Source organism: Halichoerus grypus, chromosome 5, assembly GCF_964656455.1.
Source record: "Halichoerus grypus chromosome 5, mHalGry1.hap1.1, whole genome shotgun sequence".
NCBI classification, from domain to species: Eukaryota; Metazoa; Chordata; class Mammalia; order Carnivora; family Phocidae; genus Halichoerus; species Halichoerus grypus.
This window is the reverse complement of record NC_135716.1, coordinates 182,946,775-182,974,024: the sequence shown is the minus strand read 5'-3', so window position 1 is coordinate 182,974,024 and position 27,250 is coordinate 182,946,775. Positions and strand designations below refer to the sequence as shown.

The following is a 27,250-nucleotide window of genomic DNA, read 5'->3' as shown; positions in this document are numbered from 1 at the left end:
CCATCCGCAGAGCCGCCTGCTGCGGTCGGGTGCGGGGCCCCCTCCCCTGCAGCGCCGGCCTCCTTGTGTTCCCGATCTGCTCTGCTTCATCGCCTGCGGCTCTCACAGGTGACTGGAGATGGTCCTCAGGGGTCTAGAGTCAACCCCAGCAGTCCCACACTCAGCCTTGGAAGTCCAGCCCGTTCTGGCTGCCTCATTTACCAGTCTGGGTGACTTTGAAGGCAGCTCTTCAATGTTAATTTGACGCAGCTCAATTTGCTCAGCAGAGCTGGCTGTCAAATGGCCGCCGATCAGTGGACCAGAGCACTGACGCGGCACCTGCCTTCCGAATTGGGCAAGAAAAGGGAAGAGCCTACAGGTTTCTGCTGAAAAGGAACAAAGATGCAGAGCTTCTCGAGGTTGCGTTGCTATAAGTTGGCATCTCAAGGGAAATCTTCCTGCTCTATCCTACCTCTGAGCTGTCCAGCAGACAGGGGATTCCGTCTCCAGTAGGAGACATGTTTTTCTCTTGGGGACAGTCACCTCATGCAAGTTTGACATCTGGTACCCTGTTGTACAATGATGTGGCCAACCTAGGTCTTTCTGAGGGCTGGCTTTTAGAATGTGAATGTTCAGAAATCAGGCTTTGCAGCGGATAACACAGACCCTGCCCGTCGACGTTCTTACCTCTCCCCATCCCTTTGCGGACGTGACTCGTCTGAGCGCGAAGTTAATGGAACCCCCTCCATTCCCATTCTGGGTTGAGAGGCTTCCAGAGAGGATGGCCGTGTCTGTAGCTGTCAAGGGTGCCTAGGAAATGATATTTGCTGGTAAGGACTGAGTCAGAGCACTAAGGAGCACAAGGACAGCAGTCTAACAAATACACTTCAAGCGTGTGGCCGAAGGTGCAGGTGACCATGGCTTCAGGGTCTAGGGATGCACGAGGACCTCAACGGGTTCACTTCTCTCCCACTTGGCTATCTGAGCTGCATGTGGCCACCAAGGTGATGTTTTGCAAAAGCTTTACTAGGCAAATTTCAAAAAACCCGGGGAAAGACAGGGCTAGATGCTGGTTCTCAGCGTACTGACAGGATCAGACGGCACAGCGGCTTCATCATGTGCCTTCCCTCCCATCGTGGGATGTCTGGGACCTCCAGTCCTTGTTCGCCACCAGCTCTGAAGGGACTGAATCCATGGCCCTACTAGCCAACCCTGGAAGCTCCAGCAGAACGGCAGGTTTCCCAGAGTTAGGACTTCATCTCTGGGTTGACGCACTTGAGAATAAACAGAGTTGAGGAGGCAGAGACCAACTATAAGCCTAAGCAGACCCGCCCACCAGTGCTACCTCCAAACCGTGGGCAGAAAGATAACATTTTAGTGATCCTGGGTTCAGCTGAATATTGTGTTTTTTGCACATGACAGAGTGTGCCTTAAAACTAAGACTGGTTCTTGGAATTACCCATGGAGGTCTGCTTTCTCGCCCCAAATCTTCCTGACCTGGGCCTCTACTTCTCCCAAACCACTTGCACTTCTGCTGGGGGAGCCCTGCGACCTTGGGAGCTAAGTGCCCCCTGGCACTCATGCTGCTGACGAGTCAGCAAAGCAGTAACAAACAAGGTTGTGCCTGGAACTTTTTTTTTAAAGTGGCTAATTGCATCCTTTCATAAATAAAGATGAGAAAAACCACAGCTGCTCAGTGTGCTGCGCCTCATTAACCTGAGCCTCACTGCACTCGGGTGTGTGTGTGTGTGTGTGTGTGTGTGTGTGTGTCTGGGCTTCACCTCAATGGACTGGGATATGTGCATCTTGTTAATTTCAATCTGTGGAAAGCCACTTCCGGACACATCTTCGTACTCCTCCTCATAGCGATCAAAAAGGTCAGTGGCATCGATGCCAACACTGATGGTCCCCTGGGGCAGAAAAACAAGCAGTCAGAGCAGGGGTGGTATTTGTGGAATGAAAGACAATCTACACTCTGGCAGCCGACGGTCCCCTGGGTGTGGGCGGGACTCCACCATGAGGCCCATGGAGCATGAATGTCACAGTTCACACCGAACTGCAGCAGAGCGTCACCGACTGCTGGGGTCAGAAAGCCAGTCATGTTGGCACGCAAATGACAAGACAAGTGTTAGGAAAAGAAAAAAGACCCACACAACTTGATTTTTAGGGCCCAAATAGGACCGACTTCATGGCTCTAAACAGATCACCTCCAGATTTAACCGGTGAATGCAGAAACCACCTAGACACGAGCCCCATGAATTAAACATTTTAATGTTTGATTCTCAACACTCTTAACATCATAAAACTACCTTAAAACTCTTTTAACAGGGGCGCCTGGGTGCTCAGTTGTTAAGTGTCTGCCTTCGGTTCAGGTTATGATCCCAGGGTCCTGGGATTGAGCTCCGTGTTAGGCTCCCTGCTCAGTGGGGAGTCAGTTCCCCCCTCTCCCCGCTGCTCCCCCTGCTTGTGCTCTCTCTGTCAAATAAATAAAACCTTAAAAAAAAAAAAGTGCAAACAAAATCAATTATGAATGAATGGGAGATTGAAAAATTGTTTCACCTTCTAAAATTAATTTGAGAATTAAGCTATGAGAAACGGAATACCATATTCTCTCAAGAAATGTGAGGCTAAAATTTGCTGACTGATATAAAATGCTCCATACTCGGAAAATCAATGTTTATTATTTTTTTTAATCATCACAAGATTTTTCAAATGGGCATATATCTTAATCCCACATATAAAAACCTGGCCACACACACATTTTTATTCAGTTCCCTGCAGCCCATTTTAAAAAACTGTATTGAGGCTGAATTTATATGTAATAACACAAACTGCACCCACCTAAAGTGCACATTTTGGTGAGTTCTGACAGACATGTAGACTTGTGAAACCAACCTCCGCAATCACGACACAGAACATTTCTGTCGCCCCAAAAGCAGAGTGGGAGCATGTGTTTTTCTCCCCGAGAAGGGGACACGCGAACAAAGACGTGAGTGGGAAAAGAGGGAGGAGGCCGCTGGGGCTGGAGCAGAGGAAGCACAAAGCAGAAGAGGAGGCTGCGGGTGGTTGTGCTGGGTGATCCGTGGACGTTGTAGCGGGGAGCGCGGGAGAGGGGGCTCTATCCAGCAGATGACCAGTTGAACCCTACTGTTTGTGGTGGTTTAGCGATTATCCCAAATTTTCATTTTTAAACCAAATATTACCATCATCATCAACAGTTCCCTTAAACTAAGCAGCCAGACTGGGTTTGGTGCCCAGGCCTTCCCTTGGTACCTCCAGCCTCACTGTCTCGTCTAGCGGTGTGTGGGGCGCCGCCGCCTCTCTCCTCTCTTCCCAGGTGAAATGTGAGCATCCCTCCACCCTCAGCCCAGCCCAGACACCTGCTGGTGTGGTGGCCGGGCAGTCAGCTCCTCCCAGTCTCAGCTGGTGTGAGAAGTAGGAGATGCTGCTGCCCGTCTGGTAGAGCAGGCCGGCGGCATGAAGGAAGCCGGGGGCAGTCATGTGCACGGGACGCGCAGGTGCACAGGAACACGTGTGGGAAACAGAGGTGGGCCGGTCCTGCAGCAGAAGGTAGTAGAGAGCAGTCTGAATCCTCTTGCCACAGTGTTTTTCTTCTACTGAAAGGTATCATCAGGAGGTGGCATATTTTCTGTGAAGGGTCACCGTGACTATTTTAGGGGCTGTGGGTCCTTACAGTCTCTGTTGCAGATTCATCTCTGCTGTTGGAAGGGAAAGCTGCTCAACTACCCAGCAAGGGATTGACCCTGGCTGTGTTCTAGTTCCAGTAGACAGAGTAAACTCTGTTTATTCACCCTGAAATCTGAATTTCATACAATTTTCATGTCTCAAAATATTATTTTTTCTTCTTTAAAAAAAAAAAAAAAAAAAGCTCCAGTGTGGAGCCCAATTCGGGGCTTGCACTCATGACCCTGAGATCAAGACCTGAGCTGAGATCAAGAGTCGGACACTTAACCCACTGAGCTACCTAGGCGCCCCCCCTTTTGATTTTTTTCAACCATTAAAAAAATGTAAAAACCATTCTTAGTTTTTAAGTCACATAAAAATCGGCGGTAGGCCAAATTTGCAACTCCTGATGTAAATCTGTAGGACATTTGTTTTTTTTTGGGTAATACTTTCTTTTTTGATAAATTCTTCAGGCAGGAATAAAATTAAACATAGTGTATGTTTAACAACAACAAAAATACGCACTCAATTTCCATTTTCTCAGGAAATTGATGAATTTGTAACTTCTATGAGATGTTTTTCAGTACTGATCATCCATCCATAGTGTGAATTCAGACCGTATGAAAATCAAGTCTTACATCTGCTCAACAAACTCCAGTGTCTTTAGTCTTCCCTAATAGTTAGCTGTTCTTTATTTTAAAGACCACGCCTGAAAGTGAGGCGTAGCAGCAGGGACTTACAGGTAACTGTGGATCAGATGGTAGTTCCTCTCTGTTAATTTCACTCATTTTTCCATTCTAAGGTTTATACCACGCACATGAAAGATAAAGCAATGGCTATTTATGCATTCGTTCTATTAGCAAAAGAACCTCACAGCTGCTAGCGATGCCAATTTTATGTCAGTGTTAACCAGATGCTTCAAACAGAAAATCAGTCTATCTTAATAATGGTTTTTTTTTTTTTTTTTAAAGATTTTATTTATTTATTTGAGAGAGAGAGGGAAACAGCATGAGAGGGGAGAGGGTCAGAGGGAGAAGCAGGCTGCCCGCTGAGCTGGGAGCCTGACGTGGGACTCGATCCCAGGACCCTGGGATCATGACCTGAGCCGAAGGCAGTCGCTTAACCAACTGAGCCACCCAGGCGCCCAATCTTAATAATGGTTTGATTTGAATTATAAATGTGCAGTATTGTGACCAAATACATATTTCTTATTTGTATTTACAGGGTTCCTGGCTCACTGCTCCTAAAACCCATGCAATTTCTGGTGATAAGGGTGATAAATGTATCTTCTGTTATGTTAATGACGGTGGCTTTTGGTCTCCACCCAAGGGGGGGGGGGGCTGGTTGCCAGGGGGACCAACCAAGTGATTAGAGGGCTGGAACCTTCAAGTTCTGCCCCCAGCCTCCAGGGAGGGAAGAGGAGCCAGAGGTTGAAACAGCCAATGGCCAATGACTTAGTCAATCTTGACAATGCAATGAAGCCTCCATAGAAATCCAGAAGGACCAGGTTCGGAGAGCTTGAGGGTTGGTGGGCACAGTGGAAGTACAGGGAGAGTAGGGTGTCTGGAGAGGGCATGCAAGTCTTGTACCTTTTCCCCAGACTCTGCTCTGCATATTTCCACCTGGCTGTTGATTCGTGCAAGCCCCTCTAGTGAATTAAAAGATTCTAAGGAGGCGGGTGTTGGAATCTACAGCCCTGGTTCAGTTGGAAGCCCTGGGCTTGTGACAGGCATCTGAAGTGGGGGGTGGCTGCAGTGTTGTAGGAATGAACCCTTAACCTGTGGAGTCTGACGCCGTCTCCAGGCAGAGTGTGTCAGAACTGAACTGAATTTTTTTAAAGTAGGCTCCACACCCAGTGTGGAGCCCAACGTGGGGCTCGAACTCTCGACCCTGAGATCAAGGCCTGAGCTGCAATCAAAAGTCAGGCGCTCAACCGACTGAGCCATCCAGGCGCCCCTAGAACTGAGTTGAATTCTTGCTGGTTGCATGCTGCCCCCATCCGCCATGCTGGAACTGGGTGGGAACCCTAGAAGAAATTTTACTGTAAACTCAAGTGAAAAAGTTCCACCATGAATACAAAACATTGTTTTTGTGGTGATACTCAAGTGCCAAAGTTGGTAAAGTACAGCGTTATGGTAAAAGTGTCTTATTAAAGCAAGAAACCTATGCAGGAGAAATAGCCTTAGGATCAGTTACAGTGCACACAGATGCATGATTGAATCAAAACAAGCTGTGATATTCCACCGAGAAAATTAAGCTAAAGTGTCAAAATGTACAAATATTTTTGTGTATTCAGAATAACAATTTTTTGTGAAGCTGATTCTTTTTTTTTTTTTTTTTTAGTAGGCTTCATGCTGGCCCTAGAGCCCAGCATGGGGGGCTTGAACTCATGACCCTGAGATCAAGACCTGAGCTGAGATCAAGAGCCAGAGGCTTAACCAGCTGAGCCACCCAGGCACCTAAAGCTGATTCTGAATACAAAAAAATCTATAGCATGTCAGCGTATTACAAACTGAATATTAGGAATGTCTGAGCTTTAAAGAGCTCCTTTTCAATAGACCCTGTAGCTTTTAAAATAAGAAACTGCAGGGATGTCTGGGTGGCTCAGTCGGATGAGCATCTGCCTTTGGCTCAGGTCATGATCCCAGGGTCCTGGGATCGAGTCCCGCATCGGGCTCCTTGCTTAGCCAGGTGCCTGCTTCTCCCTCTGCCTGCCGCTCCCCCTGCTTGTGCTCTCTCGCTCTGTCAAATAAATAAATTAAATCTTAAAAAAAAAAAAGAAAAAAAAAAGGAACTGCAATCACTGAAAATAAACTGTGTAACTCGGAAATTGAGCTCTTGAGGAAGGATAAACTGAACAAATAAAATAAGAGCTCAAACAGTTTATTTCATTTGAAATTCCATTAATAGTATTTTGGACTAAATTTTGGTAAGAATTTTTTAGTGGAACTGTCATCTTTGGTTAAATTTATATTCTATCCTGGAATGGAATGAAATTGAAAAGGCCTGCCTGCGTTTTTGTGGCTGGGATGTAAATTTGATGAAGCATTCAAAATATCATAAATAAAGACAATTTATAAAAAAAAAAGTGTCAAAAATATTCTGAATGGAGGCAAAAAGACAATGCCCTATGAAAATACTTGGGCCAAAGTGTATGTTCCACAAAGATGAAATTTAGAATTGAGAGTATTTTCTCAATTAAGAATATTATGGTATATAGGGGTGCCGGGGTGGCTCAGTCGATTAAGTATCTGCCTTCGGCCAAGTTCATGATCCCAGGGTCCTGGGATCGAGCCCCACGTCGGGCTCCTTGCTCAGCAGGGAGCCTGCTTCTCCCCTGCCTGCCGTTCCCCCTGCTTGTGCTTGCTCTCTGTCTCTCTCTTTCGCTCTCTGTCAAATAAATAAATAAAATCTTAAAAAAAAAAAAAGAGTATTATGGTATATAGAAAAGAATCAAATATGTTAAAAATTTCAAATTTGCTAAATACAAATGTATTAAGATGGTAGGCAACTGGGGCGCCTGGGTGGCTCCATCGGTCATGGTCATGGTCCCAGAGTCCCGGGATCTAGTCTTGCATTGGGCTCCCTGCTCGGAGGAGAGCCTGCTTCTCCCTCTGCCCCTCACCCCACTCATGCTCTCTCTCTCAAATAAATAAAATCTTAAAAAAAAAAAAAAAAAGGGTAGTAGGCAATGTTACAGAAGAAAAACAACCACACTGAAGGTACATCCTCTGGGAGAACAGCAGTGCCCCAGTGCGGAAGTGAGGATCCAGAGAAGGCCTCCCTGTGAGCCCTGCTTGCTGGCATCTGACCCCCGTACAGGGCCCTCTCCGTGATTCTGCGCAGGACCGGTGACTCGCTGCCGTCCAGCGGAGAGCAGTGGGTGTGAGCGGTGTGGCCTTCAGAGCTAGGCCACAGGAAGCCTCGAAGCTCTCCTCTAGGCCTCTGGAGGTGCTTTCTGGGGAGGCCAGCTGACAGAACACTCCATGTCCCCTGAGCCTGCTATCTTCTGAGGAAGGCCAAGCCAGCCAGGGTGGGGAGAGCCACAAGGGAGGCACAAGAGTGCAGATGCCACCTTCAACACGCCCCAGCTGCCATCGAACTACACCCACATGAGGAGACCCCCAGCAGAACCATCCAGCTGAGGCTGGTCAACCCACAGGACCATGAGAAAATCAAATTGTTCGTGCCACTAAGTTTTGGCGTGGTTGGTTAGACATGACCAGAATACAGAATATCAGAGACAAATGTAACGGATAAACTGTTTAAAAGTATTTGAATGTATGCCAAAAATAATTCTCCTTCCTTCCTTCCTCCCTCCCCCCTCTTCTCTCTCTCTCTCTCTCTTTCTGTAGGCTTCCATGCCCAACGTGGGGCTTGAACTCACAACCCTGAGATCAAGAGTTGCATGCTCCACCGACTGAGCCAGCCAGGCACCCCTGCTTCTGCTACTTTTAATGTTCACATAATCAATATAATTTTAATAATTTGCTTTAATATACGTTAAGTATATTTAAAGTAAAAAAAATTTTTTTAAAGATTTTTATTTATTTATTTGACAGAGAGAGAGACAGCGAGAGGGGGAACACAAGCAGGGGGAGTGTGAGAGGGAGAAGCAGGCTTCCCGCTGAGCAGGGAGCCCGATGCGGGGCTCGATCCCAGGACCCTGGGATCATGACCTGAGCCGAAGGCAGACGCTTAACGACTGAGCCACCAGGCGCCCCTAAAGGAACTATTTTTGAACAAACCATTTTATAGGTTCTCCAATGTAATAAAAACAGTGTTGGTCAATAAACATTCTTAATTAATTAACTAATTAATTATTTTTGAAAGATTTTATTTATTTCAGACTGAGAGAAAGAGAGAGAGAGAGCGCCCACAAGCAGGGGGAGAAGCAGATTCCTTGCTGAGCGGGGAGCCCGATGCGGGGCTCGATCCCAGGACCCCGGGATCATGACCTGAGCCGAAGGCAGATGCTTAACTGACTGAGCCACCCAGGTGCCTCTATTTATTTATTTATTTGAGAGAGAGTGTGCTCACACAAGCAGGCGGAGCAGCAGGTAGAGGGGGAGGGAGAAGCAGCCTCCCCGCCAAGCAGAGAGCTCGACTTGGGGCTCAATCCCAGGACCCATGACCTGAAGCAAAGGCAGACACTTAACTGAGTCACCCAGGTGCCCTGGTCAATAAACATTTCAAAAAACTACAAAATTTTCATTATTTTAAGCACGCCCTCTTACTCTCAAAAATGTCCTGGTCTGGATGATGCACGATGGTCACCGCATCTACAGGCCACTGTGAGGATTCTGCTGACAATGAATGATGCCAGCCTTCGAGCTCTTCAAGCAGGATGACCTGGTCTGACCTGAGTTTTTGCAGGCTCACTCTGGCTGCTGTGTTGGGGGAAGGAGGGAGGCGGGGAGAGCAGGCAGGAGAGGCTATTCCGTAATCCGAGAGGTGCTGATGGCAGGAATGGCAGAAACTGCTGTCTTATGTATGTGGGTTTCATAACTGGCTGCCTCATTCAGCTTGTTAGTCCTGATAGTTTTCGGTTGGTTCTCTAAGGATAGGCAATCATATCTTACACCGAAAATTACAGCCCTTTCAACATTTACATCTCTTTTATTATTTGTCAAATTGCGTTGGCTTAAAACTTCCAGAATAATGTTAAATATGCTTTTATTTCCTTTCCCAAAGAAAACTTTTAAAATGATAGATATTTGTGTTAACTCCTCACTGACAATCAACTGACTCACCAGCGGGCAGAATAGCCTTTAAAAGTTAAAAACTATTGCTCACGTCATCCCTTTTCCAACCATTTTGTTGTTTCTTTAAGCAAGGCCAAAATAACCAAATACTTCAACGAGCCAGTGACTTTTGAGACTCAACAGCCTTTGGTGCTGATCCAAGTCTACGGGAAAGGACTAACCTAGAAAGGTCGAGAGAGCCGCCACAGAAAGCTAGGCTCCTGCGCCGGCCACGGCTGATGAAACGGACTGTCCTAGAGACGAGTGATCGCGGCACTGAGTTCACAAGGACGTGGCTTTTAATATTTTAAGGAGCGGTTTGGATGCCTGCCTTCTGCTGTTCTTCCATTTCAAGGAAATAACCTTTTGAAAATGGACTGGCCACAGCACCAGAACTGGGCAGCTTTCTTCTCTACGTGCTAACCAGGCGTTTGGCTGCAACTTACAACCCACTTTCAAAAACTTTCAAGGCAATATGCTTTTATACGAGAAGTCACAGCTTTGAGGAATGAAGGTCAGATCCGAATTCTGACAGAAGATCAAAAAGATAAGGAAAAAGAAAAAGATAAAACAGATCTAATGCTGGATAAATTAATGAGCCAGAGCTTTCCCAACAACTTCTAGTTGAATGTATGCAGGCTTGTGTTCTTTTATTATTAAATCACATTTTTCAAATAAAAAGAGCTTACAAAGGAAAATACTTGCACATTTCACCTTATTTTTCAGTAGAGCAGGGTCACCAAACTTTTTCTGTCAAGGGCCAGAGAGTATTTTAGGCTCTGTGGGCGACCACGGTTGAAACTACTCCAGTCTGTGCCGCTGGGAGCACCAGAGAGCCACAGTAACACTGAAGGAGCGCTGCTGTGTTCCAATAAAACTTTATTCAGGAACACTGAAGTGTGAGTTTCATATCATTTTTATGTGTCACAAATATTCTTCTGATTTCTTAAAAACCATTTAAGATGTAATAAAAATGATTCTTAGCTCACGGGCTGAAGAAAACTAGATAGTCGGCCACAGCTGGCTGACCCTCATTCTACGGTACTTAATTCTGTCATCAGCGTATAAAAAGATGACAATGATGACAGTTATGAAGTCCTTTACATACAGTCATGATACACTGAAAAACTGTCAGTGGGACCACAACAGCTACAGATTCCCAAGTGTTGAGGAGCTGGAAGATTTAATCTATCCTACAGGGCAGTTTCTGCCACCCGGACTAGAAGTACCTGGACTCTGGGGAACACATCCCACTGTTTCAAGCTGTCTTCAAACAACCAGGTAACACTGATAACAATGTAACACAACTTGTCAAGTGAATATGATTCACTCAGAGTCTCAGGATTTGAGCTCCTCAATAAAAATCACCAACTGATAAGATTCAAAGGTTTAAGGAGCTAAACACTAGAGGAAGTAGCTGGAGAGATACCCTTTTACTCACCTATTCCAACCTCTAAACTACAACCCCACTGGATCACCGTCTTCCTGGATCGTCCAATGAATCATTCATGAGTCAACCCTTTTTTCTTTAACCATTACATAAAAATGAGCACTGTCAAAAAGATACCTTTTTCCTCTCTCATCTGCAGACTACTGAGCAGTTCCCCTCTGCCCAACCCCTGGTGACCCCAGGTCTGCTCTCCATCTTGACAGTCTTTTAAAGATTTTATTTGTTGGAGGGAGGGGGAGAGAGAGAGAGAGAGAGAGAGAGAGAGAGAATATCTCAAGCAGACTCTGCACTGAGCATGGAGCCTGACCTGGGACTCGATCTCACAACCCTGCGATCACAACCTAAGTCAAAATCAAGAGTCGGACGCTTAACTGCCTAAGCCACCCAGGTGCCCCCCAACAGCCTTTTAACTGAAGAAGCTGCATTTGACAGAGCTGTGGCCACTTTCTTTTGTTCCTCTATCTCAGTGATTATGGACAAATAACAGTCTTCCAGTGCAATTAATTATCTCCAATAAATAAATGTGGATTTTTGGTTAAGCCAATAGGATTGTCTCTTGAAACCCTCCTCCCTCCCAAAGTGACACTCAAGGAACACCAAGAGCGACAGGAAGAGGTGCTAACCAAGCCTTAGAAACTGGAAAAGAGGGGCGCCTGGGTGGTTCAGCTGTTAAATGTCTGCCTTCGGCTCAGGTCATGGTCCCAGGGTGCTGGTATCGAGTCCTGCATCGGGGTCCCTGCTCAACGGGAAGCCTGCTTCTCCCTCTCACACTGCCCCTGCTTGTGTTCCCTCTCTCGCTGTGTCTCTGTCAAATAAATAAATAAAATCTTAAAAAAAAAAAAACTGGGAAAGAATGGAGGTGGTCATTGACTGAGCAGAGAAAGAAACCAGGCTTCTGCTGGCTCAGGAATGGGAGGGACCAGCACCTCAGGAGTTGCCTGCTCACTAAGGAGACAACTGACAGAGCCTTGCTCTTTGAAGAAATCAAAGGCAGGCATGCCAGGTCCAGCTGTGGGGGCGGGGGATAGGTACTGGAAACAAAGGTGAAGTGGAATGGTCATCTCCCGACCTCCCACCCCCTCAGCAACAAGACTGCCGACAGCCAGGTTGAGAGACTGGGGGTTTCCTCTCCAGAGAAGTATCACCTGCTAAGTAGAAAAGGCCTTTCAACACTAACCTTTGTGTGTGTGTGTGTGGGGGGTGGGAGTCTCCATCCAAACACCCCAGAGTTAAGGCTATCAGTGACAAGTCCTGCCAAGCCCATGGCACGTCCCCTAAGCCTCACTGCCTCAAGAGCAGCCAGCCAGAGATTACCAGACATTTGAGGAAAACCTCCAACACGGAAGTCTAAAACCAAGTAAAGATCAAAAAGAACCAGAAAGAAGCAGAGGATACAAATGCCAAAGAAAATGGCAAGAAATGTCTAAGTAATATCCTTAGAAAAATAAAAGATATTGCATTAATCATAAAAAATAGCATTTATGAATGCTTACTAAGTGTTGGGGACTCTCCTAAGTATTTGACATGTATTATTCCATGTAATCTTTTCATTAACAATGAGGCAGGTACTGTTACTGTCTCCATTTCACAGATGAAGACACCAAGAACAGAGGCCGCGTGTCTTGCTCAAGGCCACACAGCTGGGAGGTGTCAGAGACAGGACTTGAACTCAGGGCATCTATCTCCACAGCTCAAGAACCAGAGCCCTACGTTGTACCTCCCCATGAATTCGAAAAACAACAACAAATTTGAGAAGAAGAAAGTTCTTGGATGTTAAAAAATACGGCAGGATTTTTCACACTGGAAGGAAGGGTGGAAAATAACCTAGAAAAAGAAACTCTCAAACAAGTAGAACTAAACCAAAAATACGTAAAATGGAGAAGAAAAAATTAGCAAGTGAGACGATGAGTCCAGAGGGTCCAATATGTGCAATGGAAGGAATGTGGACAGAAGGAGAGGAGAGCTAGGAAGAGAGAATGTGAGAAAATGCCCCAGGGCTGCGGAGCCCGGCGGGGGTGGGGTGGGGTGGGGGGGAGGGGAGCCCCCACTGTGGGCACCTGACTCCAGAGGCGCTCACCCGAGGCCTCCCATACGCAGCTGCAGGAGCCCAGACAGGAAAACCCTACAGGTTTCCAAAGGGGGAAAAGAACATCACACACAAGAATCAGGAACTGGAATGGGTCTTCTCAACACCAGTCCTAGAAGCTAGAGGACACTGGAATGAGGTCTTCCAAGTCCAGAGGAAAAATGACTTCCAAACTGGAACTTCATAGACACACTTGCTAAACATGTGCGTACCTATCTATACACATACTGTGAAAAGTACGCAGATACATGCTTTACACTTCGTTAAGTCTAAAGATGCAATCAAGACATTCTGAGTTATGCAAAGTCCACATTTCACCTCTGGAAAGCAATGTGGCCACATCTCTTACAGCTGAACATTTGCGTATCCCATGACCCATCAATTTTAGATAGAGGTGCTTGTGGACACTCTCTCACACGCGCACCAGGACACAAGCACGAGATTGTTCACAGCGGCAACGTCCACAATTGCGGAAACCCGGAAGCTAAACACCCACTCGCAGGAGGGATAAACTGTGGTGTACGGCAATGAAAATGACTGAGTCACGACTTCATGAAACACACAGACGTTTGAAAGAGTAGGAGGTGTGGGTAGAAAACAGGTCCCAGAGGACCACCTATAGCATGTACCATTTTTATAAAAAAGCCCAAAAACAATAAAAATCAAACAGTGGATTACTTAAGCATACATCCAATTTGTGACAAAATTTCAAAGGCAACAGAGGGCCATGGAGGCGGATGCAAGGTGTGGGCAATATTCTTGTCCCGCGGTGGGTTCCTCCATGTCTGTGACTACTGCTAGGGCCTAGACATCACACGTAAGCCTCTGTATGTATGTACACGTGTAAGTACTTATGTTATTATTTTTTCTTTTAAAAGACAATAAAATGGGGGAAAAAGGGACAAAGAAATTTGGCTTCCAGGGATCTTCTTTTTTTTATTTTATTTATTTATTTAAAAAAATTTTTTTTTTTTTTAAGATTTTATTTATTTGCGAGAGAGAGAATGAGAGACAGAGAGCATGAGAGGGAGGAGGGTCAGAGGGAGAAGCAGACTCCCCGCTGAGCAGGGAGCCCGATGTGGGACTCGATCCCGGGACTCCAGGATCATAACCTGAGCCGAAGGCAGTCGCTTAACCAACTGAGCCACCCAGGTGCCCTCCAGGGATCTTCTTTAAGGAAGCTGCTGGAAGATGGTTTTCTCCACAGAAAGGGGTCAAGGGAGCCCACGGAGGGGAGGGAGGTGCTGTTCCGTGTGTCTCCGGGCCGGGCCATGTCTCCTGTGGCTGCTCCTTGGGAACAAGGTGTCGACTGAGTGAACAGAAAGCCATTCCCAGGAAGCCGGCGAGGGAAGTCGTGGGGCCCCTGTACAGCAGGCCAGAAAGCGGGGTCCAGACTGGAGTGGGAGCAGGGAGGACGGAGCGGGGCTTCAGGGGGTGCCACCGGGATGGGTGAGAGTGACGGAATACCTAAGGAGTCCGAGGCACTGGGGAACGTTCAGTCCTGACAGCCGGAAACGAACTAATGACAGATTTATAGAAAGCTCATCAAAGAAACCAAAGGAGTTACTAACACCGTGAAGGAAAAAACGGTTTTAAAGAAAGGTCAGGCGGGGGCGCCTGGTGGCTCAGCCGGTTAAGCGGCTGGCTCTTGATTTCGGTTCAGGTCATGATCTCAGGGTCCTGGGATCAAGCCTCTTGTCGGGCTCCCTGCTCAGCGGGGTGTCTGCTTGGGATTCTCTCTCTCCCTCTGCCCCTCCCCCTCCCCCCTTTCTAAAATAAATAAATAAACCTTAAAAGGAAAGAAAAAAAGGAAGGAAGGAAGGAAGACGGTCAGTCAGGTGGTCATGGTATGCCAGCTAGCTCAGCTGAGCATTTATTCACTTCACCTGAAAGGGGATTATAACCACACTGGGTGGACTGACAGACATGTGCGAACGGCATCCTTATCTTTACCGGCAGGAGGTCAATACTAATTGCTAAAACTGAAAAAAACAGAGAACAATGTAAACACGCAACTCAGGAATACAGAGAGGTGTCCGAAGCAAGAGCTCAGAGAGCCCGGAGTGGCACCTCTGGGGTGGGGGGCAGGAGCAAGGCCTGGAAAAACGGGTGGGGAGGGGAAACTGCTTGTTTTTGTAGTACGTCGGGTAACCAACTTTCTAAACTACTTATGCATTATTTGGACCACAAAAAACTGAAAAAAATTTCCCCACACCTCAGACTTCAACAAAACTAGAGTCTCCTTAAAAAAGATTAAAATCTTGGGGTGCCTGGTGGGGGGCTCAGTCAGTGAAGCGTCTACCTTTGGCTCAGGTCATGATCTCAGGGTCCTGGGATGGAGTCCCCACATTGGGCTCCCTGGTCAGCGGGGAGTCTGCTTCTCCCTCTGCCTCTCCTCCCACCCATGCTCTCTAATAAATAAAAATCTTTAAAAATGATTAAAATCTCAGAAAGGTCTTATATGCATATTTAAAAATCAGTAGCCTTCTTGTGCCCGTGTCAAAAGTTTCCTCCTCAGGAAGAGCCAACCTAACCAAATGACTACATTACTCACGGGCAGGGCCTGGAGTGGGAGACACACCCCCCACCCCCCCAGAGGTCATTAAAGGGACTCCACCCAGCCCGGATGGGAGCACCACCTGCCGGCCTGGAATCCACTCCCACACCGACTCTGTGAACAGCCGGGAAAACTTATTTTTATCTTAATTATATAACTCCCCCCACCCCCCACCACTCTGGAAGATGTAGGTCCTTGTTGCTCTGTGTTCAGGATGAGATGGTGGATAAAACTGCGGTTTCCTTTAGTCCCCAGCAGCCCGCCTTGTTCACTGCTCCTTACACCAAGCCAAAATCGTCTTCGTGCTGTTGGTTCTGTTCTCTCAAACTGTCACAAATTAAGACCAGTTGCTGCTTCTCCACAGGGGAGGGCAAGATGTGCCTCTCTGAGCTCAGCTCCTACTAAGTCCCTCCACCACTGCTCCAGACACACTGGCCTCTCTGCTATTCCTCAAGCATACCAGACCCACCACATCCCTTTGAACTGACTGCTCCGTCCATCCAGAAGGCTCTTCCCCGATCTCCACACGGTACTCTTTTCTCCTCGCCTTTGTTCCAATGTCACTTCCTCAACAAGGCCTGGGTACCCTATTTAAAATTGCAGTCCTCCCCCCCTTCCTTGACCTATCTTCCTGCTGTAGCATTATCACCTTCTGACATACTATATAATTTATGTATTGTATTTACTGCGTATTATCTGTCTCTCTCATCTAGAATCCACGAGGGCAGGGTCTTGTCTGTTATGCTCTGCTGCATGCCCACATCTGGAACAGGACCTGACTCCTTACAGGCACCCAATTTAAACTGCCTTGTGAATATATGAATCATCTTTACCTTACCCACCCCCAACCCACAAATATTCTAAACTGTTGTTGATATTAAGCCCCGTCAGTGAAAGACTACCATTTCCCTCCGGCTCCCCTTCTCTGAGCTAGCACATTTCACCTTTCCATTCTAGTTCACTAGGATCTTTTAGAATCATGGTTTTGTCCTCTGGCCTTGGGTCACCTGAGACTATGACAGACACATCTTCACTGACATCATTCATAGAAATTCCGAGCATGCCAAGTGACAGCCTTTCTCCCACGATGAGAAGCTTCTCACCAGGCTGGAAATGATGCATTAATCAACCCTCTTTGAGTAGAATCAGTTGTTCATTCAGCCAGGAATGTTCCGTTCTGAATTATTTTCATGTTTATATTTTATCTGGCCATAAGGATAATGTGAGACATTTCTGTCAAATGCATTCTCAATAACTAATTGAAAATTCCCCCCAAAGAGGCAATTGCGTGAAGAGGCAATGTGCAGTTTGCCTGTTTTATAGCTGGTGAGCCCAGGGTGGCTCTTGAGACTCTCTCCGCAGATTCACTGTGAGATCAAAGTTGGAACCTGTGTTGTTGGAGGTCATGGAGGATCAAATGCAAACTTACCGGAGTTTCCAAGGATGCACCCCCCACCCTCGCATAAACAGCAGTCTCTCATTGGGACATCTTGATTCTGAGCGGCGACGCGGACAGGATTGGGGGACAGCCTCCTCTGGGCCTCCTGCAGCTGGCCCTTCTGCAAAGACTGCCTCCTCGGACTCAGTCCCTTCTTCTAAGACAACGTCCCAATTTCTTCCCTTTCGGTAGCTGCCTGCTTCTGCATATGGTAAATCGCCCCCTCCTGCCATCGAGCACAACAAGCATATGGGTTCAAACAGCTTTTCTTGGGCACGATTCTCCTGCCAGCAAAGCCGAGTCGGTTTATGACATCACAGCCATTTCCACTGAACAGACTGAAGTCATAGCCACGGGCTCATTCGAATGCCTACAATCATTAGCCATGGCAGCCGAAACACAGCTTTTTAAAAACCCTTTAAAAATAATTGAGTAATGTAATCCTGCATCTTTATGAAAACATTTTGGGATTTAAAAATTTTTGACTGTTATAGGTCTTCCTTGATACATTATTTAAATTCTTTTCCTGATAGAGCTGGATCCTATTTTTAAGCTACTGCAGGAACCAAGCCGATAAACTGGCCTTTCTAAAATCAGAAAGGAGGTCTTGCCAGGGAGTTTATGTGACCCTCTGAACGGCGACAGGAGAATGGACATAATGCAGCGAGCCCCCTGAACTTTTATGTAACAGGGTCAGAAAGCAGGCAGTCTACACCCTCAGAGGCAGACAAGGACGGCTCCCCAACAGTCTCTGATTTAATGCTCTGCTTCACACGGGATGGGAACAAGTTCATTAGAAGGCAATAATAAAGTCCAACAGCGCTGCCTGAGATCTGTCGTCCTGACTCCCAGAGTGGCTGCCATCGGAGGGAGAGAAGGCTTATGGGCATTAACAAAGAAAGGAATCAAAAGAGTCAATATGAAGTGAATGTGGCACAGAACAACCCTATTGTGGGATCTTAAGTCTTTAAAAGGCAAGAAATGTAGATGGATTAAGCCAATAAAACAGAGATCCTGAAGATGGAGGGAGGGTGGCCAGGGTGGTCCAGCTAGAGTCCTGTCACATGCAGCGCTCTGGATGTGCATGAGCCTCGCCGTCTGTCCCAGCCGTAAATGCCCTCCCAGACTTGCTCAATGCCAGGGCCCAGGAGATCCTGGGACGGATTAAACTCAGGACTTCGGGGTCTTCTGACCCCAAGTAGTGGGTTTTGTGGCAAACCTTCCATTTCACACAAGGGGAAACTGAGCTAAGACAGGAGAAGTGGCCTGACCCAGGGCCCAGAACGGGAGGGAGCAATCTGAATCCCAGTGCAGGGCTCCGGACTCCGAGTGGAAAGTTCTGCCACGCTGTCTCTGGCATCCGTGCGTGAGTGCGTCTGTGCACGCATTCCGCTGGTGGCTTGCACACTGGAGCTGGGGACCGTGCTCGTCATTTCTGAGCCCCACAGTGCTTTCCCAGGCTCATTTCACATAAACCAAGACTCACAGGTAGCTGGGCATGCTGAAACACCACTGGGCCAAGGCCACAGGCGAAGGGGCCATTTTGAAATCCCAATTGCCAGACCCCATCCAAACCCACCCACCATGGGCCCAGAACTGCCTGACCAAACCAAGTGCTTCCCATGCAGTGCTGGAGGAGACACTAAAACGAAATTGAATTCTTAACCTCACTAGTACCAAACAAGTACCACTATGCATTTATTCAGCAGGTTAGTCTGTCTCTACTAAATTAACACCTATTTCCTATTTTTTAAAATCATATCCCAACTTGGTATGGTAGTTACGAAGGTCAGACGGCTTCATTAAAAAAAAAAAAAAAAAGATTTTATTTATTTATTTGAGAGAGAGAGAAAAAAAAAGAAAGAGAGAGTGAGCGAGTGGGGGGAGGAGCAGAGGAGGAGGGAAAGGGACAAGCAGACTCTGCGCCGAGTACAGAGCCCGACACAGGGCCTGATCCCATGACCCTGAGATCACGACCTGAGCCAAAACCAAGAGTCGGACACTCAACGGACTGAGCCACCCAGGCGCCCCCGGACGGCCTCATTTTACAGACAAGAAAACTAAACGTAGGTCACGTGCTTTGCTCTGGGTCCCGCATCACTGTGTCAGAGTCAGTATTTCCAATCAAAGATATTTCCCACCTGACCTCTTTGCCTGTTCTTGGTACATACATCCTACTGGAAAATCCCCACCCAACAAACTCTTGCTGGTAACAACGGAGAGAAATACCCATCCAAGTTTCAGATGGCCGTACCAAAAATGGTACCTAGCCTGCCAGTCCCTTGGGACAGGTCAGTGCTGAGCCTGATGGTCATCGGCAGTGTCCTTCCCCTGTGGTTTTCTTAAAAGAGGAGATCGCCCCTGTCTTCTTAGGATAAGAACATTCCAAACCCTTCCACTTATCATGAAAAGCAAAACCCATAGAAATGGAATAAAAGATCCAGCTCAAAACCTCTCCTCGAAAAGCTGCATAGCCAATATCTGGTTATCACTCAGGATTTCTGGTTAGAAAATGTCTTATTTATTTGGAAGCAGTTTATGCAAGTAGCAAAGTATTAGGAATTTTACAATAACTTGCATGCTTGTGTGAAATGGTCACAGCTGTGCTCCCTCATTCCACAGAAACATGGCCCGGAGACACATTTCCACAGAATCCCAGTAAGCAATCACTGCACACACCCAGATGGCCAATTTTATCGTAGGACACAGAGGCTCAGGCTACTGTGACGTTCTCTTTCCCCTTCGTTGCTCTGAATGCAGCAAAACTCCAGCCAGCACAGCAAAGATACCAAAGCAAAAGCTCGCTCCTGCCAGGCTCCCACCCCGTCTCCTCAACCCTCACTCCATCTGCCAACGGCGGCCTTTCAAACCAGACCTCCTCACAGTGCGCGGCCCTGACCACTGGCTCCGCAAAGGTACCCCATGAACACGGTTCAGGGCGCCTCAGAGATCTTTAGCGCTGCCAACTATGTCACCCGCCCCGAGTTGGCTTGCCCGCTGTTTCAGTTCTCCACCTGCCTATGACCAAAAGCCGCTCTCCACCACTGACCCATCATCTGCTGCAGGGAGGCTGGGTAGAAAGGAGAGGTGTGGGCATTTATAAATATACTTTGAAATGCAGGCTTCAAATAGATGGCAGTGTTCTGAATATACGGTCCTCTAAAGGCTGCAGGAATCTTTAAAAAATCCACTTTCTGGAATATATTTGATCAGAAGTTCATATTGTCACACTTCCCAGTTGTATACTAGCATCTGTTCTTTTTCTTTAGGAGACTTTCAGGCTGCCTGCCAGGCCATCCTGGCCACACTGGTGGAGTCTGAGTCCCCTTATCAAGCACACTGAACAGGAACACCGGGCCACATTTGATTAGCCATTCATACATCTGGCACCTCAAATTGACTGACGCATCCCATCTGCCATAGGGCTGGGGCATGCACTCAGAACAACGTGCTTCCCTAACGAATCAAAGGACAAAGATACCATGTGCGGGACTGAGAAGTAGCTCTCAGACTCAGGCACATCGCTAGGTCACAGGACTCAAAGTCCCCTGGGGACTTGACCGAGTTAAAGGCGTTCACCTTATCGCTGCCAGAAGAACCTGGTGACTGATGTTCATGGCACTGCTGTCCAGGGAGGATAAAAGCCTGGGCCCCTGCGTAAGGTGGTCTGGAAATGTCCCATGCCCTAAGTGGTGCAGGGAACCTCGCTGCCTCAGTGTGGTCAGGTGGCTGCCTTCTCCCTGACAGAGTCCTCTGACTGTCACCCATCAAGGGCTCGGGCAGCCCGACTGCAGGGCAGGGTCTCAGGGACCTGGCCTGGGCTGCTGTCGGGGATGTCTCCTTGGCTTTGGGGAACCATGGGATTCGTTTTGTCTTCCCTGCACATGGTCGAAAACACTTTTCTCCAGCTCCTGAGCAGCATCTTTGCTGAAAGCCACCAAGAGCTGCTTTCCATAAAGATGCCACTTAGATAAACAAAATTTTGTTCCACCAACTTTGTATGTTATTACCTTTGGGCTGGCTTACCTTGGGGTTGGTGCGCTGCTGCAGCCTCCTCTCCTCCCTCTCCCTCTGCAGCCGCTCAAACTCCTCCCTGATTTCAGCCGGCGTTCTCCTTCTTTCCACCACCTGCAGGAACAGTCAGGGGGAGGAGACAGTTAAGGACCCAGAGAGCGAGGAAAGAGCTGACATTGTTAACTGGCGTGTCCGCGTGGCCCGGGCTCGTGCTCCTTTCCCCAGGACTTTAAGAACGGCAGTGACACCCCCAACGGGGTTTTCTCCCATGGACACAAGCCCTGGTGATGCGAGGCTCACGGTCACACCCACTCAGCTCTGCCCTCATCATCCCCAGGGCCATGCTTTTCCTCAGCTCTCCGGAGAGACAGAAGCATGACTTCCTTGGTTTCAGTAACTGATCTCTGAGGCTGCAAGAATCTTACAAAGAACACGTCACCTTATTTTTAAATTATAATTATTTCTTTTGAGAGAGAGCGAGCTCACACACGAGCATGGGGTGGGCAGTGGCAGGGAGGGGCAGAGGGAGAGAGAGATCTTAAGGAGGCTCCACACCCAGCACAGAGCCCCATGTGGGGCTCGATCTCACCACCCTGAGATCATGACCTGAGCTGAAATCAAGAGTCGTCCACTCAACCAACTGAGTCACCCAGGCTCCCCAAGAACACATCACCTTAAGTCTAATGGTCTAAACTTCCTAATGAGTCCCAGGGCAGACAATAAACCTTAAAGATGAAAGCGAAGGGCAAAGGTGCCCACCAAAGCTCTGCCATCTCTCCCCAGTGCGCTGGGACCATCGCTAGAGATGCTTCTGAGCTTAGACCAAGCGGTCTTCGGCCATCAGTCCTGGGCGTTTTTTACAACTCTTCCGCCTACACTGTGATACGACCCTGAGAATGTATGATGTAAGATGCACCTTAGCATCAACAGTTCTCAGGTACTGAAGGGCAGACCACATGGACACTGGAGATTGCACAATGATGTCAAACTGATGAGAAAATAAGGCATTCCACCTTGGCTTTTCTTAGCTCGTCATGAAGTAGAGATTTCGAAGAGGCAAGGAAAGGCCACCGTGGGCCTCAGGCCCCACATCTGTGAAAGAAGAAACCGCACCACGTGATTTCTAGGGTCCAAAGTGCCATAGCCTGTGAGAAACGCCGAGAATTGGGGTGGGACAAAGTCAGGAGCTGGGTGGGGGGGAAAGCCCAGAGAGCACATTCCCCGAGGCAGTGGAAGAAACACAGAGGAGCCTTGAGAGGCTGCTCACAGAACAGCTAAAAAGGGAGGTGATGTGAGAAGAAGCAATCCTGGAAATCACAAGTTTAAAAAATTGTTTAAAAAAAATACACGCTTACAGCAAAAAATCAAAATAGTACAGAAGGATATAAAGGAAACAGTGCAATTCGCCTCTAGCACCCTCTCTTCTCCACCACCCTCCTTCTCACAGGCTAGTATCTAGTTTTTATGTATCTTCTGGACACCCTCCGTGCACACATACGTACGTGTGTGTATGTATATTCTAACGTAAATGGGTCATACTTTAGGTTTTGTGCCCCTTGATTTTATTATTCAGCAATATAGAAAAATTAATACAAAAACTGGCTTATCCAAAAAAAACACCGTGAAATTTGTTCACTACTGCTTTCAGGAAGTAAAGAGAAAAAAATAAAGAAAACATTTTCCCCTCTAATAACCCGATATAATCAATAATTACTAAAAAGGGGGCGGTGGTTCTTTTAAAGGAAGTTTTAAAGTAAAAACACAAAAATCATCCAAGAACAAATCCAAAGACCTCAATGGCACACCAGGTCACTGCTCTGCGGCCTCACAGCATCACCCTCGGTCATACTGAACGGATGCAGAGGCTCACCCCGATAGTTCTCTGAAGTTGAGTGAGCACCCACCCCACATCCCTAACCCTGGATGGAGGGGTGGGGGTGCTCAGTGCTTCAGCTTCCCTCATATCCCTGTCTCCCGTCAGCTTCCCCCTTCAGCACAGGGGAAAAAAGCAAAGGAGCTTCAGGGAGATGTAAGTTATCAACTACTCCATTTAACCATGAATATCAAGGAAGATCAGGAAAAAAGGATTTAAAATATTTTAGAAATTCTTCCTGACCTCTAAACCCCAACTTGCCGGGCCAGTGACTACGGAACCTGCCAGGGGTGACCTGAGTGATGCATGACCAAGGTCAGGCAGGGTCTGGATGGAAGCACCCCCCCACGGGTCCCGGAGTAATCCGGCTACTCTACCTGGACAAAAAGGGTTCACACTGAATATCCTGTCCAGCGGGACACTGGTGTTGATAATGCAGATTAAGCACAAGTTTGATGAGCCAAACTTTAACCAGCAACACAGACTCCATGAATATGCCTCTTTCCTGATGTTTTTTAAATACACAGATTTGTAAGATTCCAGGAATTAAAAGACTGGAAAGCGTCAGGCTCCGCAGAGCCCAGAACAGAACAAGATTTGTTTTCAGAAATTCTAGAGCTGTCTGACCTTTGCCGACTGAATTAATAGCTGCAAATTCCTTTCTCTCTGCCACACTCTGTGATAAGCTGAAGAGGCAAATATTCCAAAGGTGTGAAGTCATTCCATTTCTAGTCGATTTTACACAGGTTTGGCAAACAGCTGGTGCATAATCAGAGCTAACTGCAAAGTCAAGACGGTTGGCACCTCCAGAGCGGTGAAGAGCTAGGCAGGGCAGGGCAGAGTCCCGCTTCCAAGGCCCCAGACATCCTTTGTCCTCTCTGCCCTTTACACGAAGTGCACCATGGTGGAGAAGGGAGGGAGACCGAGCCAGCTACAAGTCACTTTCCTCCATCTCAGCCACCCTTAGATAGAAGCACCCAGGAACACAGCATCCGGAACTGCACGCCAGCTGGTAAACACCAGACATTTTCCATAACAGAGCGGATCACGTGCAGCCCCTTAATCTACACACCTGCATCGTTCACCTTAACTGTCCATTCACCAACTAGGTCCATCCCTGTGCTAGCCAGAAGACTGATCTGCCTCGTGGAAGAGGGGGCAGGGATCCCTAAAAGCAAGGCAGTGTGGTGGAAGGACAGAAGGCAGGCTCTCCCACACTGCCTCTAACCTCCTGGCGGCCTTGGGCTGGGGAGGGGGGGCATCACTTCACTTCTCTAAGCTTCAGATCCCTGCTACAGATAAGGGGTTAAACTACAGGACTCCTAAGGGATTGTCTGGTCTGAAAATTCTGATTCTAGCTACTTGACTTTGGTTTTGGACTAATTTTAGAAAATTACTTAGAACTTTAGGAAAATTGCAAAGACAGTACAGGACGTTCTTGTACACCCTCCCCCCAGCTTCCCCCGATGTTAACACCTCACACAGCCACGGGACAGCAGCCAAATCTCAAAGCCAACCCTAGAGCACTCCAAGGAACTGAACCCGGCCTTTCTGGATTTCACCAGCTCTTCCACTAACATCCCTTACGTGTTCTGGGATCCAGTCTAGGGGCTTGCATTTCATCATCCCGTCTCCTTAGTCTGTGAGAACTTCTAAGTCTTTGTTCTCATGATCTTGACCATATTGCAGCTCTTCCTAATGCAGGTTACTTTCTTAGACACTGTAAGACTGACGTCAAGGAGACAGGGAGAGTGAGATACGGATAACGTCAGGGGCTGCTGACAAAAACTAGACCGTGGGCGGTCTGGGCCAAAGGATGTGATCGAACATCTGCCAGTGCTGAGTCAACGAGCTCTCTACTCCACCCGCTCACTGTTACTGGCTTCAACACCACCAAGCATTCCCAGCTCAAAGGTGAAGCTTGCCATTCTGAAGCCAATTTCATTTTCAACATGGGTATCGCACAAACACCGCTAACCAACTTAGGTAACTAAATGGCTGGTTTCACTGGTTTCACAAGTGGGGATCACTTGTACCTCTGCATCTTCTTCCTTCGGAATCCTGCCAGAGAATGACAAAGCCTCTTGAAGGTTAAAAGAAAAGAAAGGGTAGGAGCCTGGGTGGCTCAGTCGGTTAGGCCTCTGACCTCCCCTCCTTTTTTAAAGATTTTATTTATTTGTCATGGAGAGAAACAGAGAGCACGTGCGCACAAGCAGGGGGAGCGGCAGGCAGTGGGAGAAGCAGGCTCCCTGCCAAGCAAGGAGCCTGACAGCGGGCTCGATCCCAGGACCTTGGGGTCATGACCTGAGCCAAAGGCAGACGCTTAACCAACTGAGCCACCCAGGCGTCCCTAAGTGTCTGACTCTTGATTTCAGCTCAGGTCATGATCTCAGGGTTGTGGGATCAAGCCCCCCATCAGGCTCCATGCTGAGTGTGGAGCCTGCTTGGGATTCTCTCCCTCTGCCCCAAACCCCTGCTTGCTCTTGCTCTCTCTCTCTCTCTCCAAAACAAAACAAAACAAACCTGAAAACTTACTAATGGCTGAAAGCAGAGCCAGCACCTTGTGCAGCCTGAACAAGCTCACATTTCCCCCCCAGCACCACCAACAGCAGGCACGCTCCGACATCTCGGGACTAAAGGCGTCTCAGGTGCTATGGTTATGACAGCGCCCTTCTTCCTTCAGCGACTGCCCGTATGTTCAGACCAACAGTTATGTGGCCAGTGGATACTGTGAGCAATTTACAAAAGCTGAACAGTCAAAGAACACCAGTAACAACAGCACGAAGGGAACTCCGTTCCTCCCAGGGGAGGATGCTCTGACTGAAGCAGGAAAATCCTCATGTTAACCAGCGGGGGCGGGAGGGTCTCCTTGAAGGAGTGATGAAGCGAGCCCCACAGAACACTCTCGAGTTCATGAGACTCTTCCTATACAGCATGAACAAGGGGCTCCATTTTCCCATCGTGTGTTACGCACTGATGTGTGTCTCAGTAAGTATCTGGGGAGGTCTCTTCAAGTGCTCTTCCTTGAAGGCATTTTTATCTTCAGTGAAAGCTCAGTATCAGGGCAAAAAAAAAAAAAAAAAAGCCAATTCTGATCGATGAGAACTTGATTTCCCTATAAAGTAGCTTACTAAAATATCTGAATATAAAAGCTTATCCATTCACCATCTGTGACTGCCTACATACTTTTATAATCATTACTGTGTGTGTGGTTTTGCTTTGCTTTGTTTCTAATGGGGAGATAATTTGGTTTGGCGACAGGAAACCACGCAGTATTTTGCCAGGAAGATGTCACCCTGCCGCTCCATTAAGTTGGCTGATGCTGCTGGGAATTAACAACCCAGACTCTGAAGGGGGGGCCTCCAGCCTTTCAGAGGCCCTAACTGCACCCATGAGAAACTGTAACCGACCCAGGTCTTCAAAAAACAAGGGAGCTTGAGCAAGCATACAAAGGGTGAGGAGAAAGTCGGTAAATACAACGGGATTCTATTTTCCTTTCAGGATGGAAAAACGCTAAGCTATTAGACCTGATGCTTTGCTACAGTGAACTAGTGTGACGTGAAGCACGGCTGTCTCCATTGGGCCAAAGGCCAGGGATCAAATGCCTGCTGGAGCCAGGTGGGACAGACGGACGGAGGGCAGGCCAGCTGTAAGACGACAGGAGGCGCTGAGCGCTGGGACGGGTGACAGCAGAGCCCACTCTCGGGGCAGAGGCTCCTCACAGGGGACTTCAGAGACACTGCTACCAGATTTTCTGAGTTTTCCAAGAGAAGACAGACAACTGGATGTTTATGCAAAACCTCCCATTTTTAAATGTTAGCAACTACAATTTATTGCGTGGGCACCCAAAACCTGGCCACGGGTACAAGATGGCCCATAAGCTACCAATATTAAGCAGCAGTGGCAAGGGACCTAGAACCTGTGTCGCTTCTCTTGTACTCCTTATCCGAAGGCCTGCAGAAGCTCTGACACTAGTTAGAGGAGACAGGCTTACAGGCTTGAGATTAAATACCAAAAGAACTTCAAGGGTAATTTATACGGTGATGAGAGAAATCAGCGATGGCCAATTTAACGCTAACAACCTCCCACCATTTCTTGGGCATCAGAACCAAGTTTCTTTAATGAAATTAAATCATAACACCTACATGTTCTCATTGCAACTTAAGAGTTTTCCCACTAATTCTCATATTCGTTTTCCCACTAATTCTCATATTCGTTTTCCCACTAATTCTCATATTCGTTTTCCCACTTAATCCTCGTGCCTTCCTGCTGCTGACAGTAACGCGGACGTGCGCAAGGCTCTGATGGAGGCGGCAGCTGAGTGAAGGAGCACAGAATCGTGTGAATTTTAGTGATTGTCTTCATATAGCATGGCTGCCAGGGGGAGCTTATTTCATGATGGGCAATTTAATCCAGCAGTTCTCA

The 27,250-nt window shown here is 47.6% G+C and overlaps 1 protein-coding gene across 1 annotated transcript in view; it reads right to left on the bottom strand.

Moving 5' to 3' along the window:
- The window catches only part of DNAJC11 (DnaJ heat shock protein family (Hsp40) member C11), a 73,471-nt gene that overhangs the window by 17,408 nt on the left and 28,813 nt on the right, over positions 1-27,250 (bottom strand). Inside the window, exons 4-6 of the mRNA XM_036064567.2 lie at positions 20,965-21,066; positions 1,761-1,889; positions 667-789 (exon numbers count right to left, since the gene is read on the bottom strand). Coding sequence (XP_035920460.1) covers positions 667-789; positions 1,761-1,889; positions 20,965-21,066 — 354 coding nt within the window. The remainder of the gene's footprint in view (positions 1-666; positions 790-1,760; positions 1,890-20,964; positions 21,067-27,250) is intronic.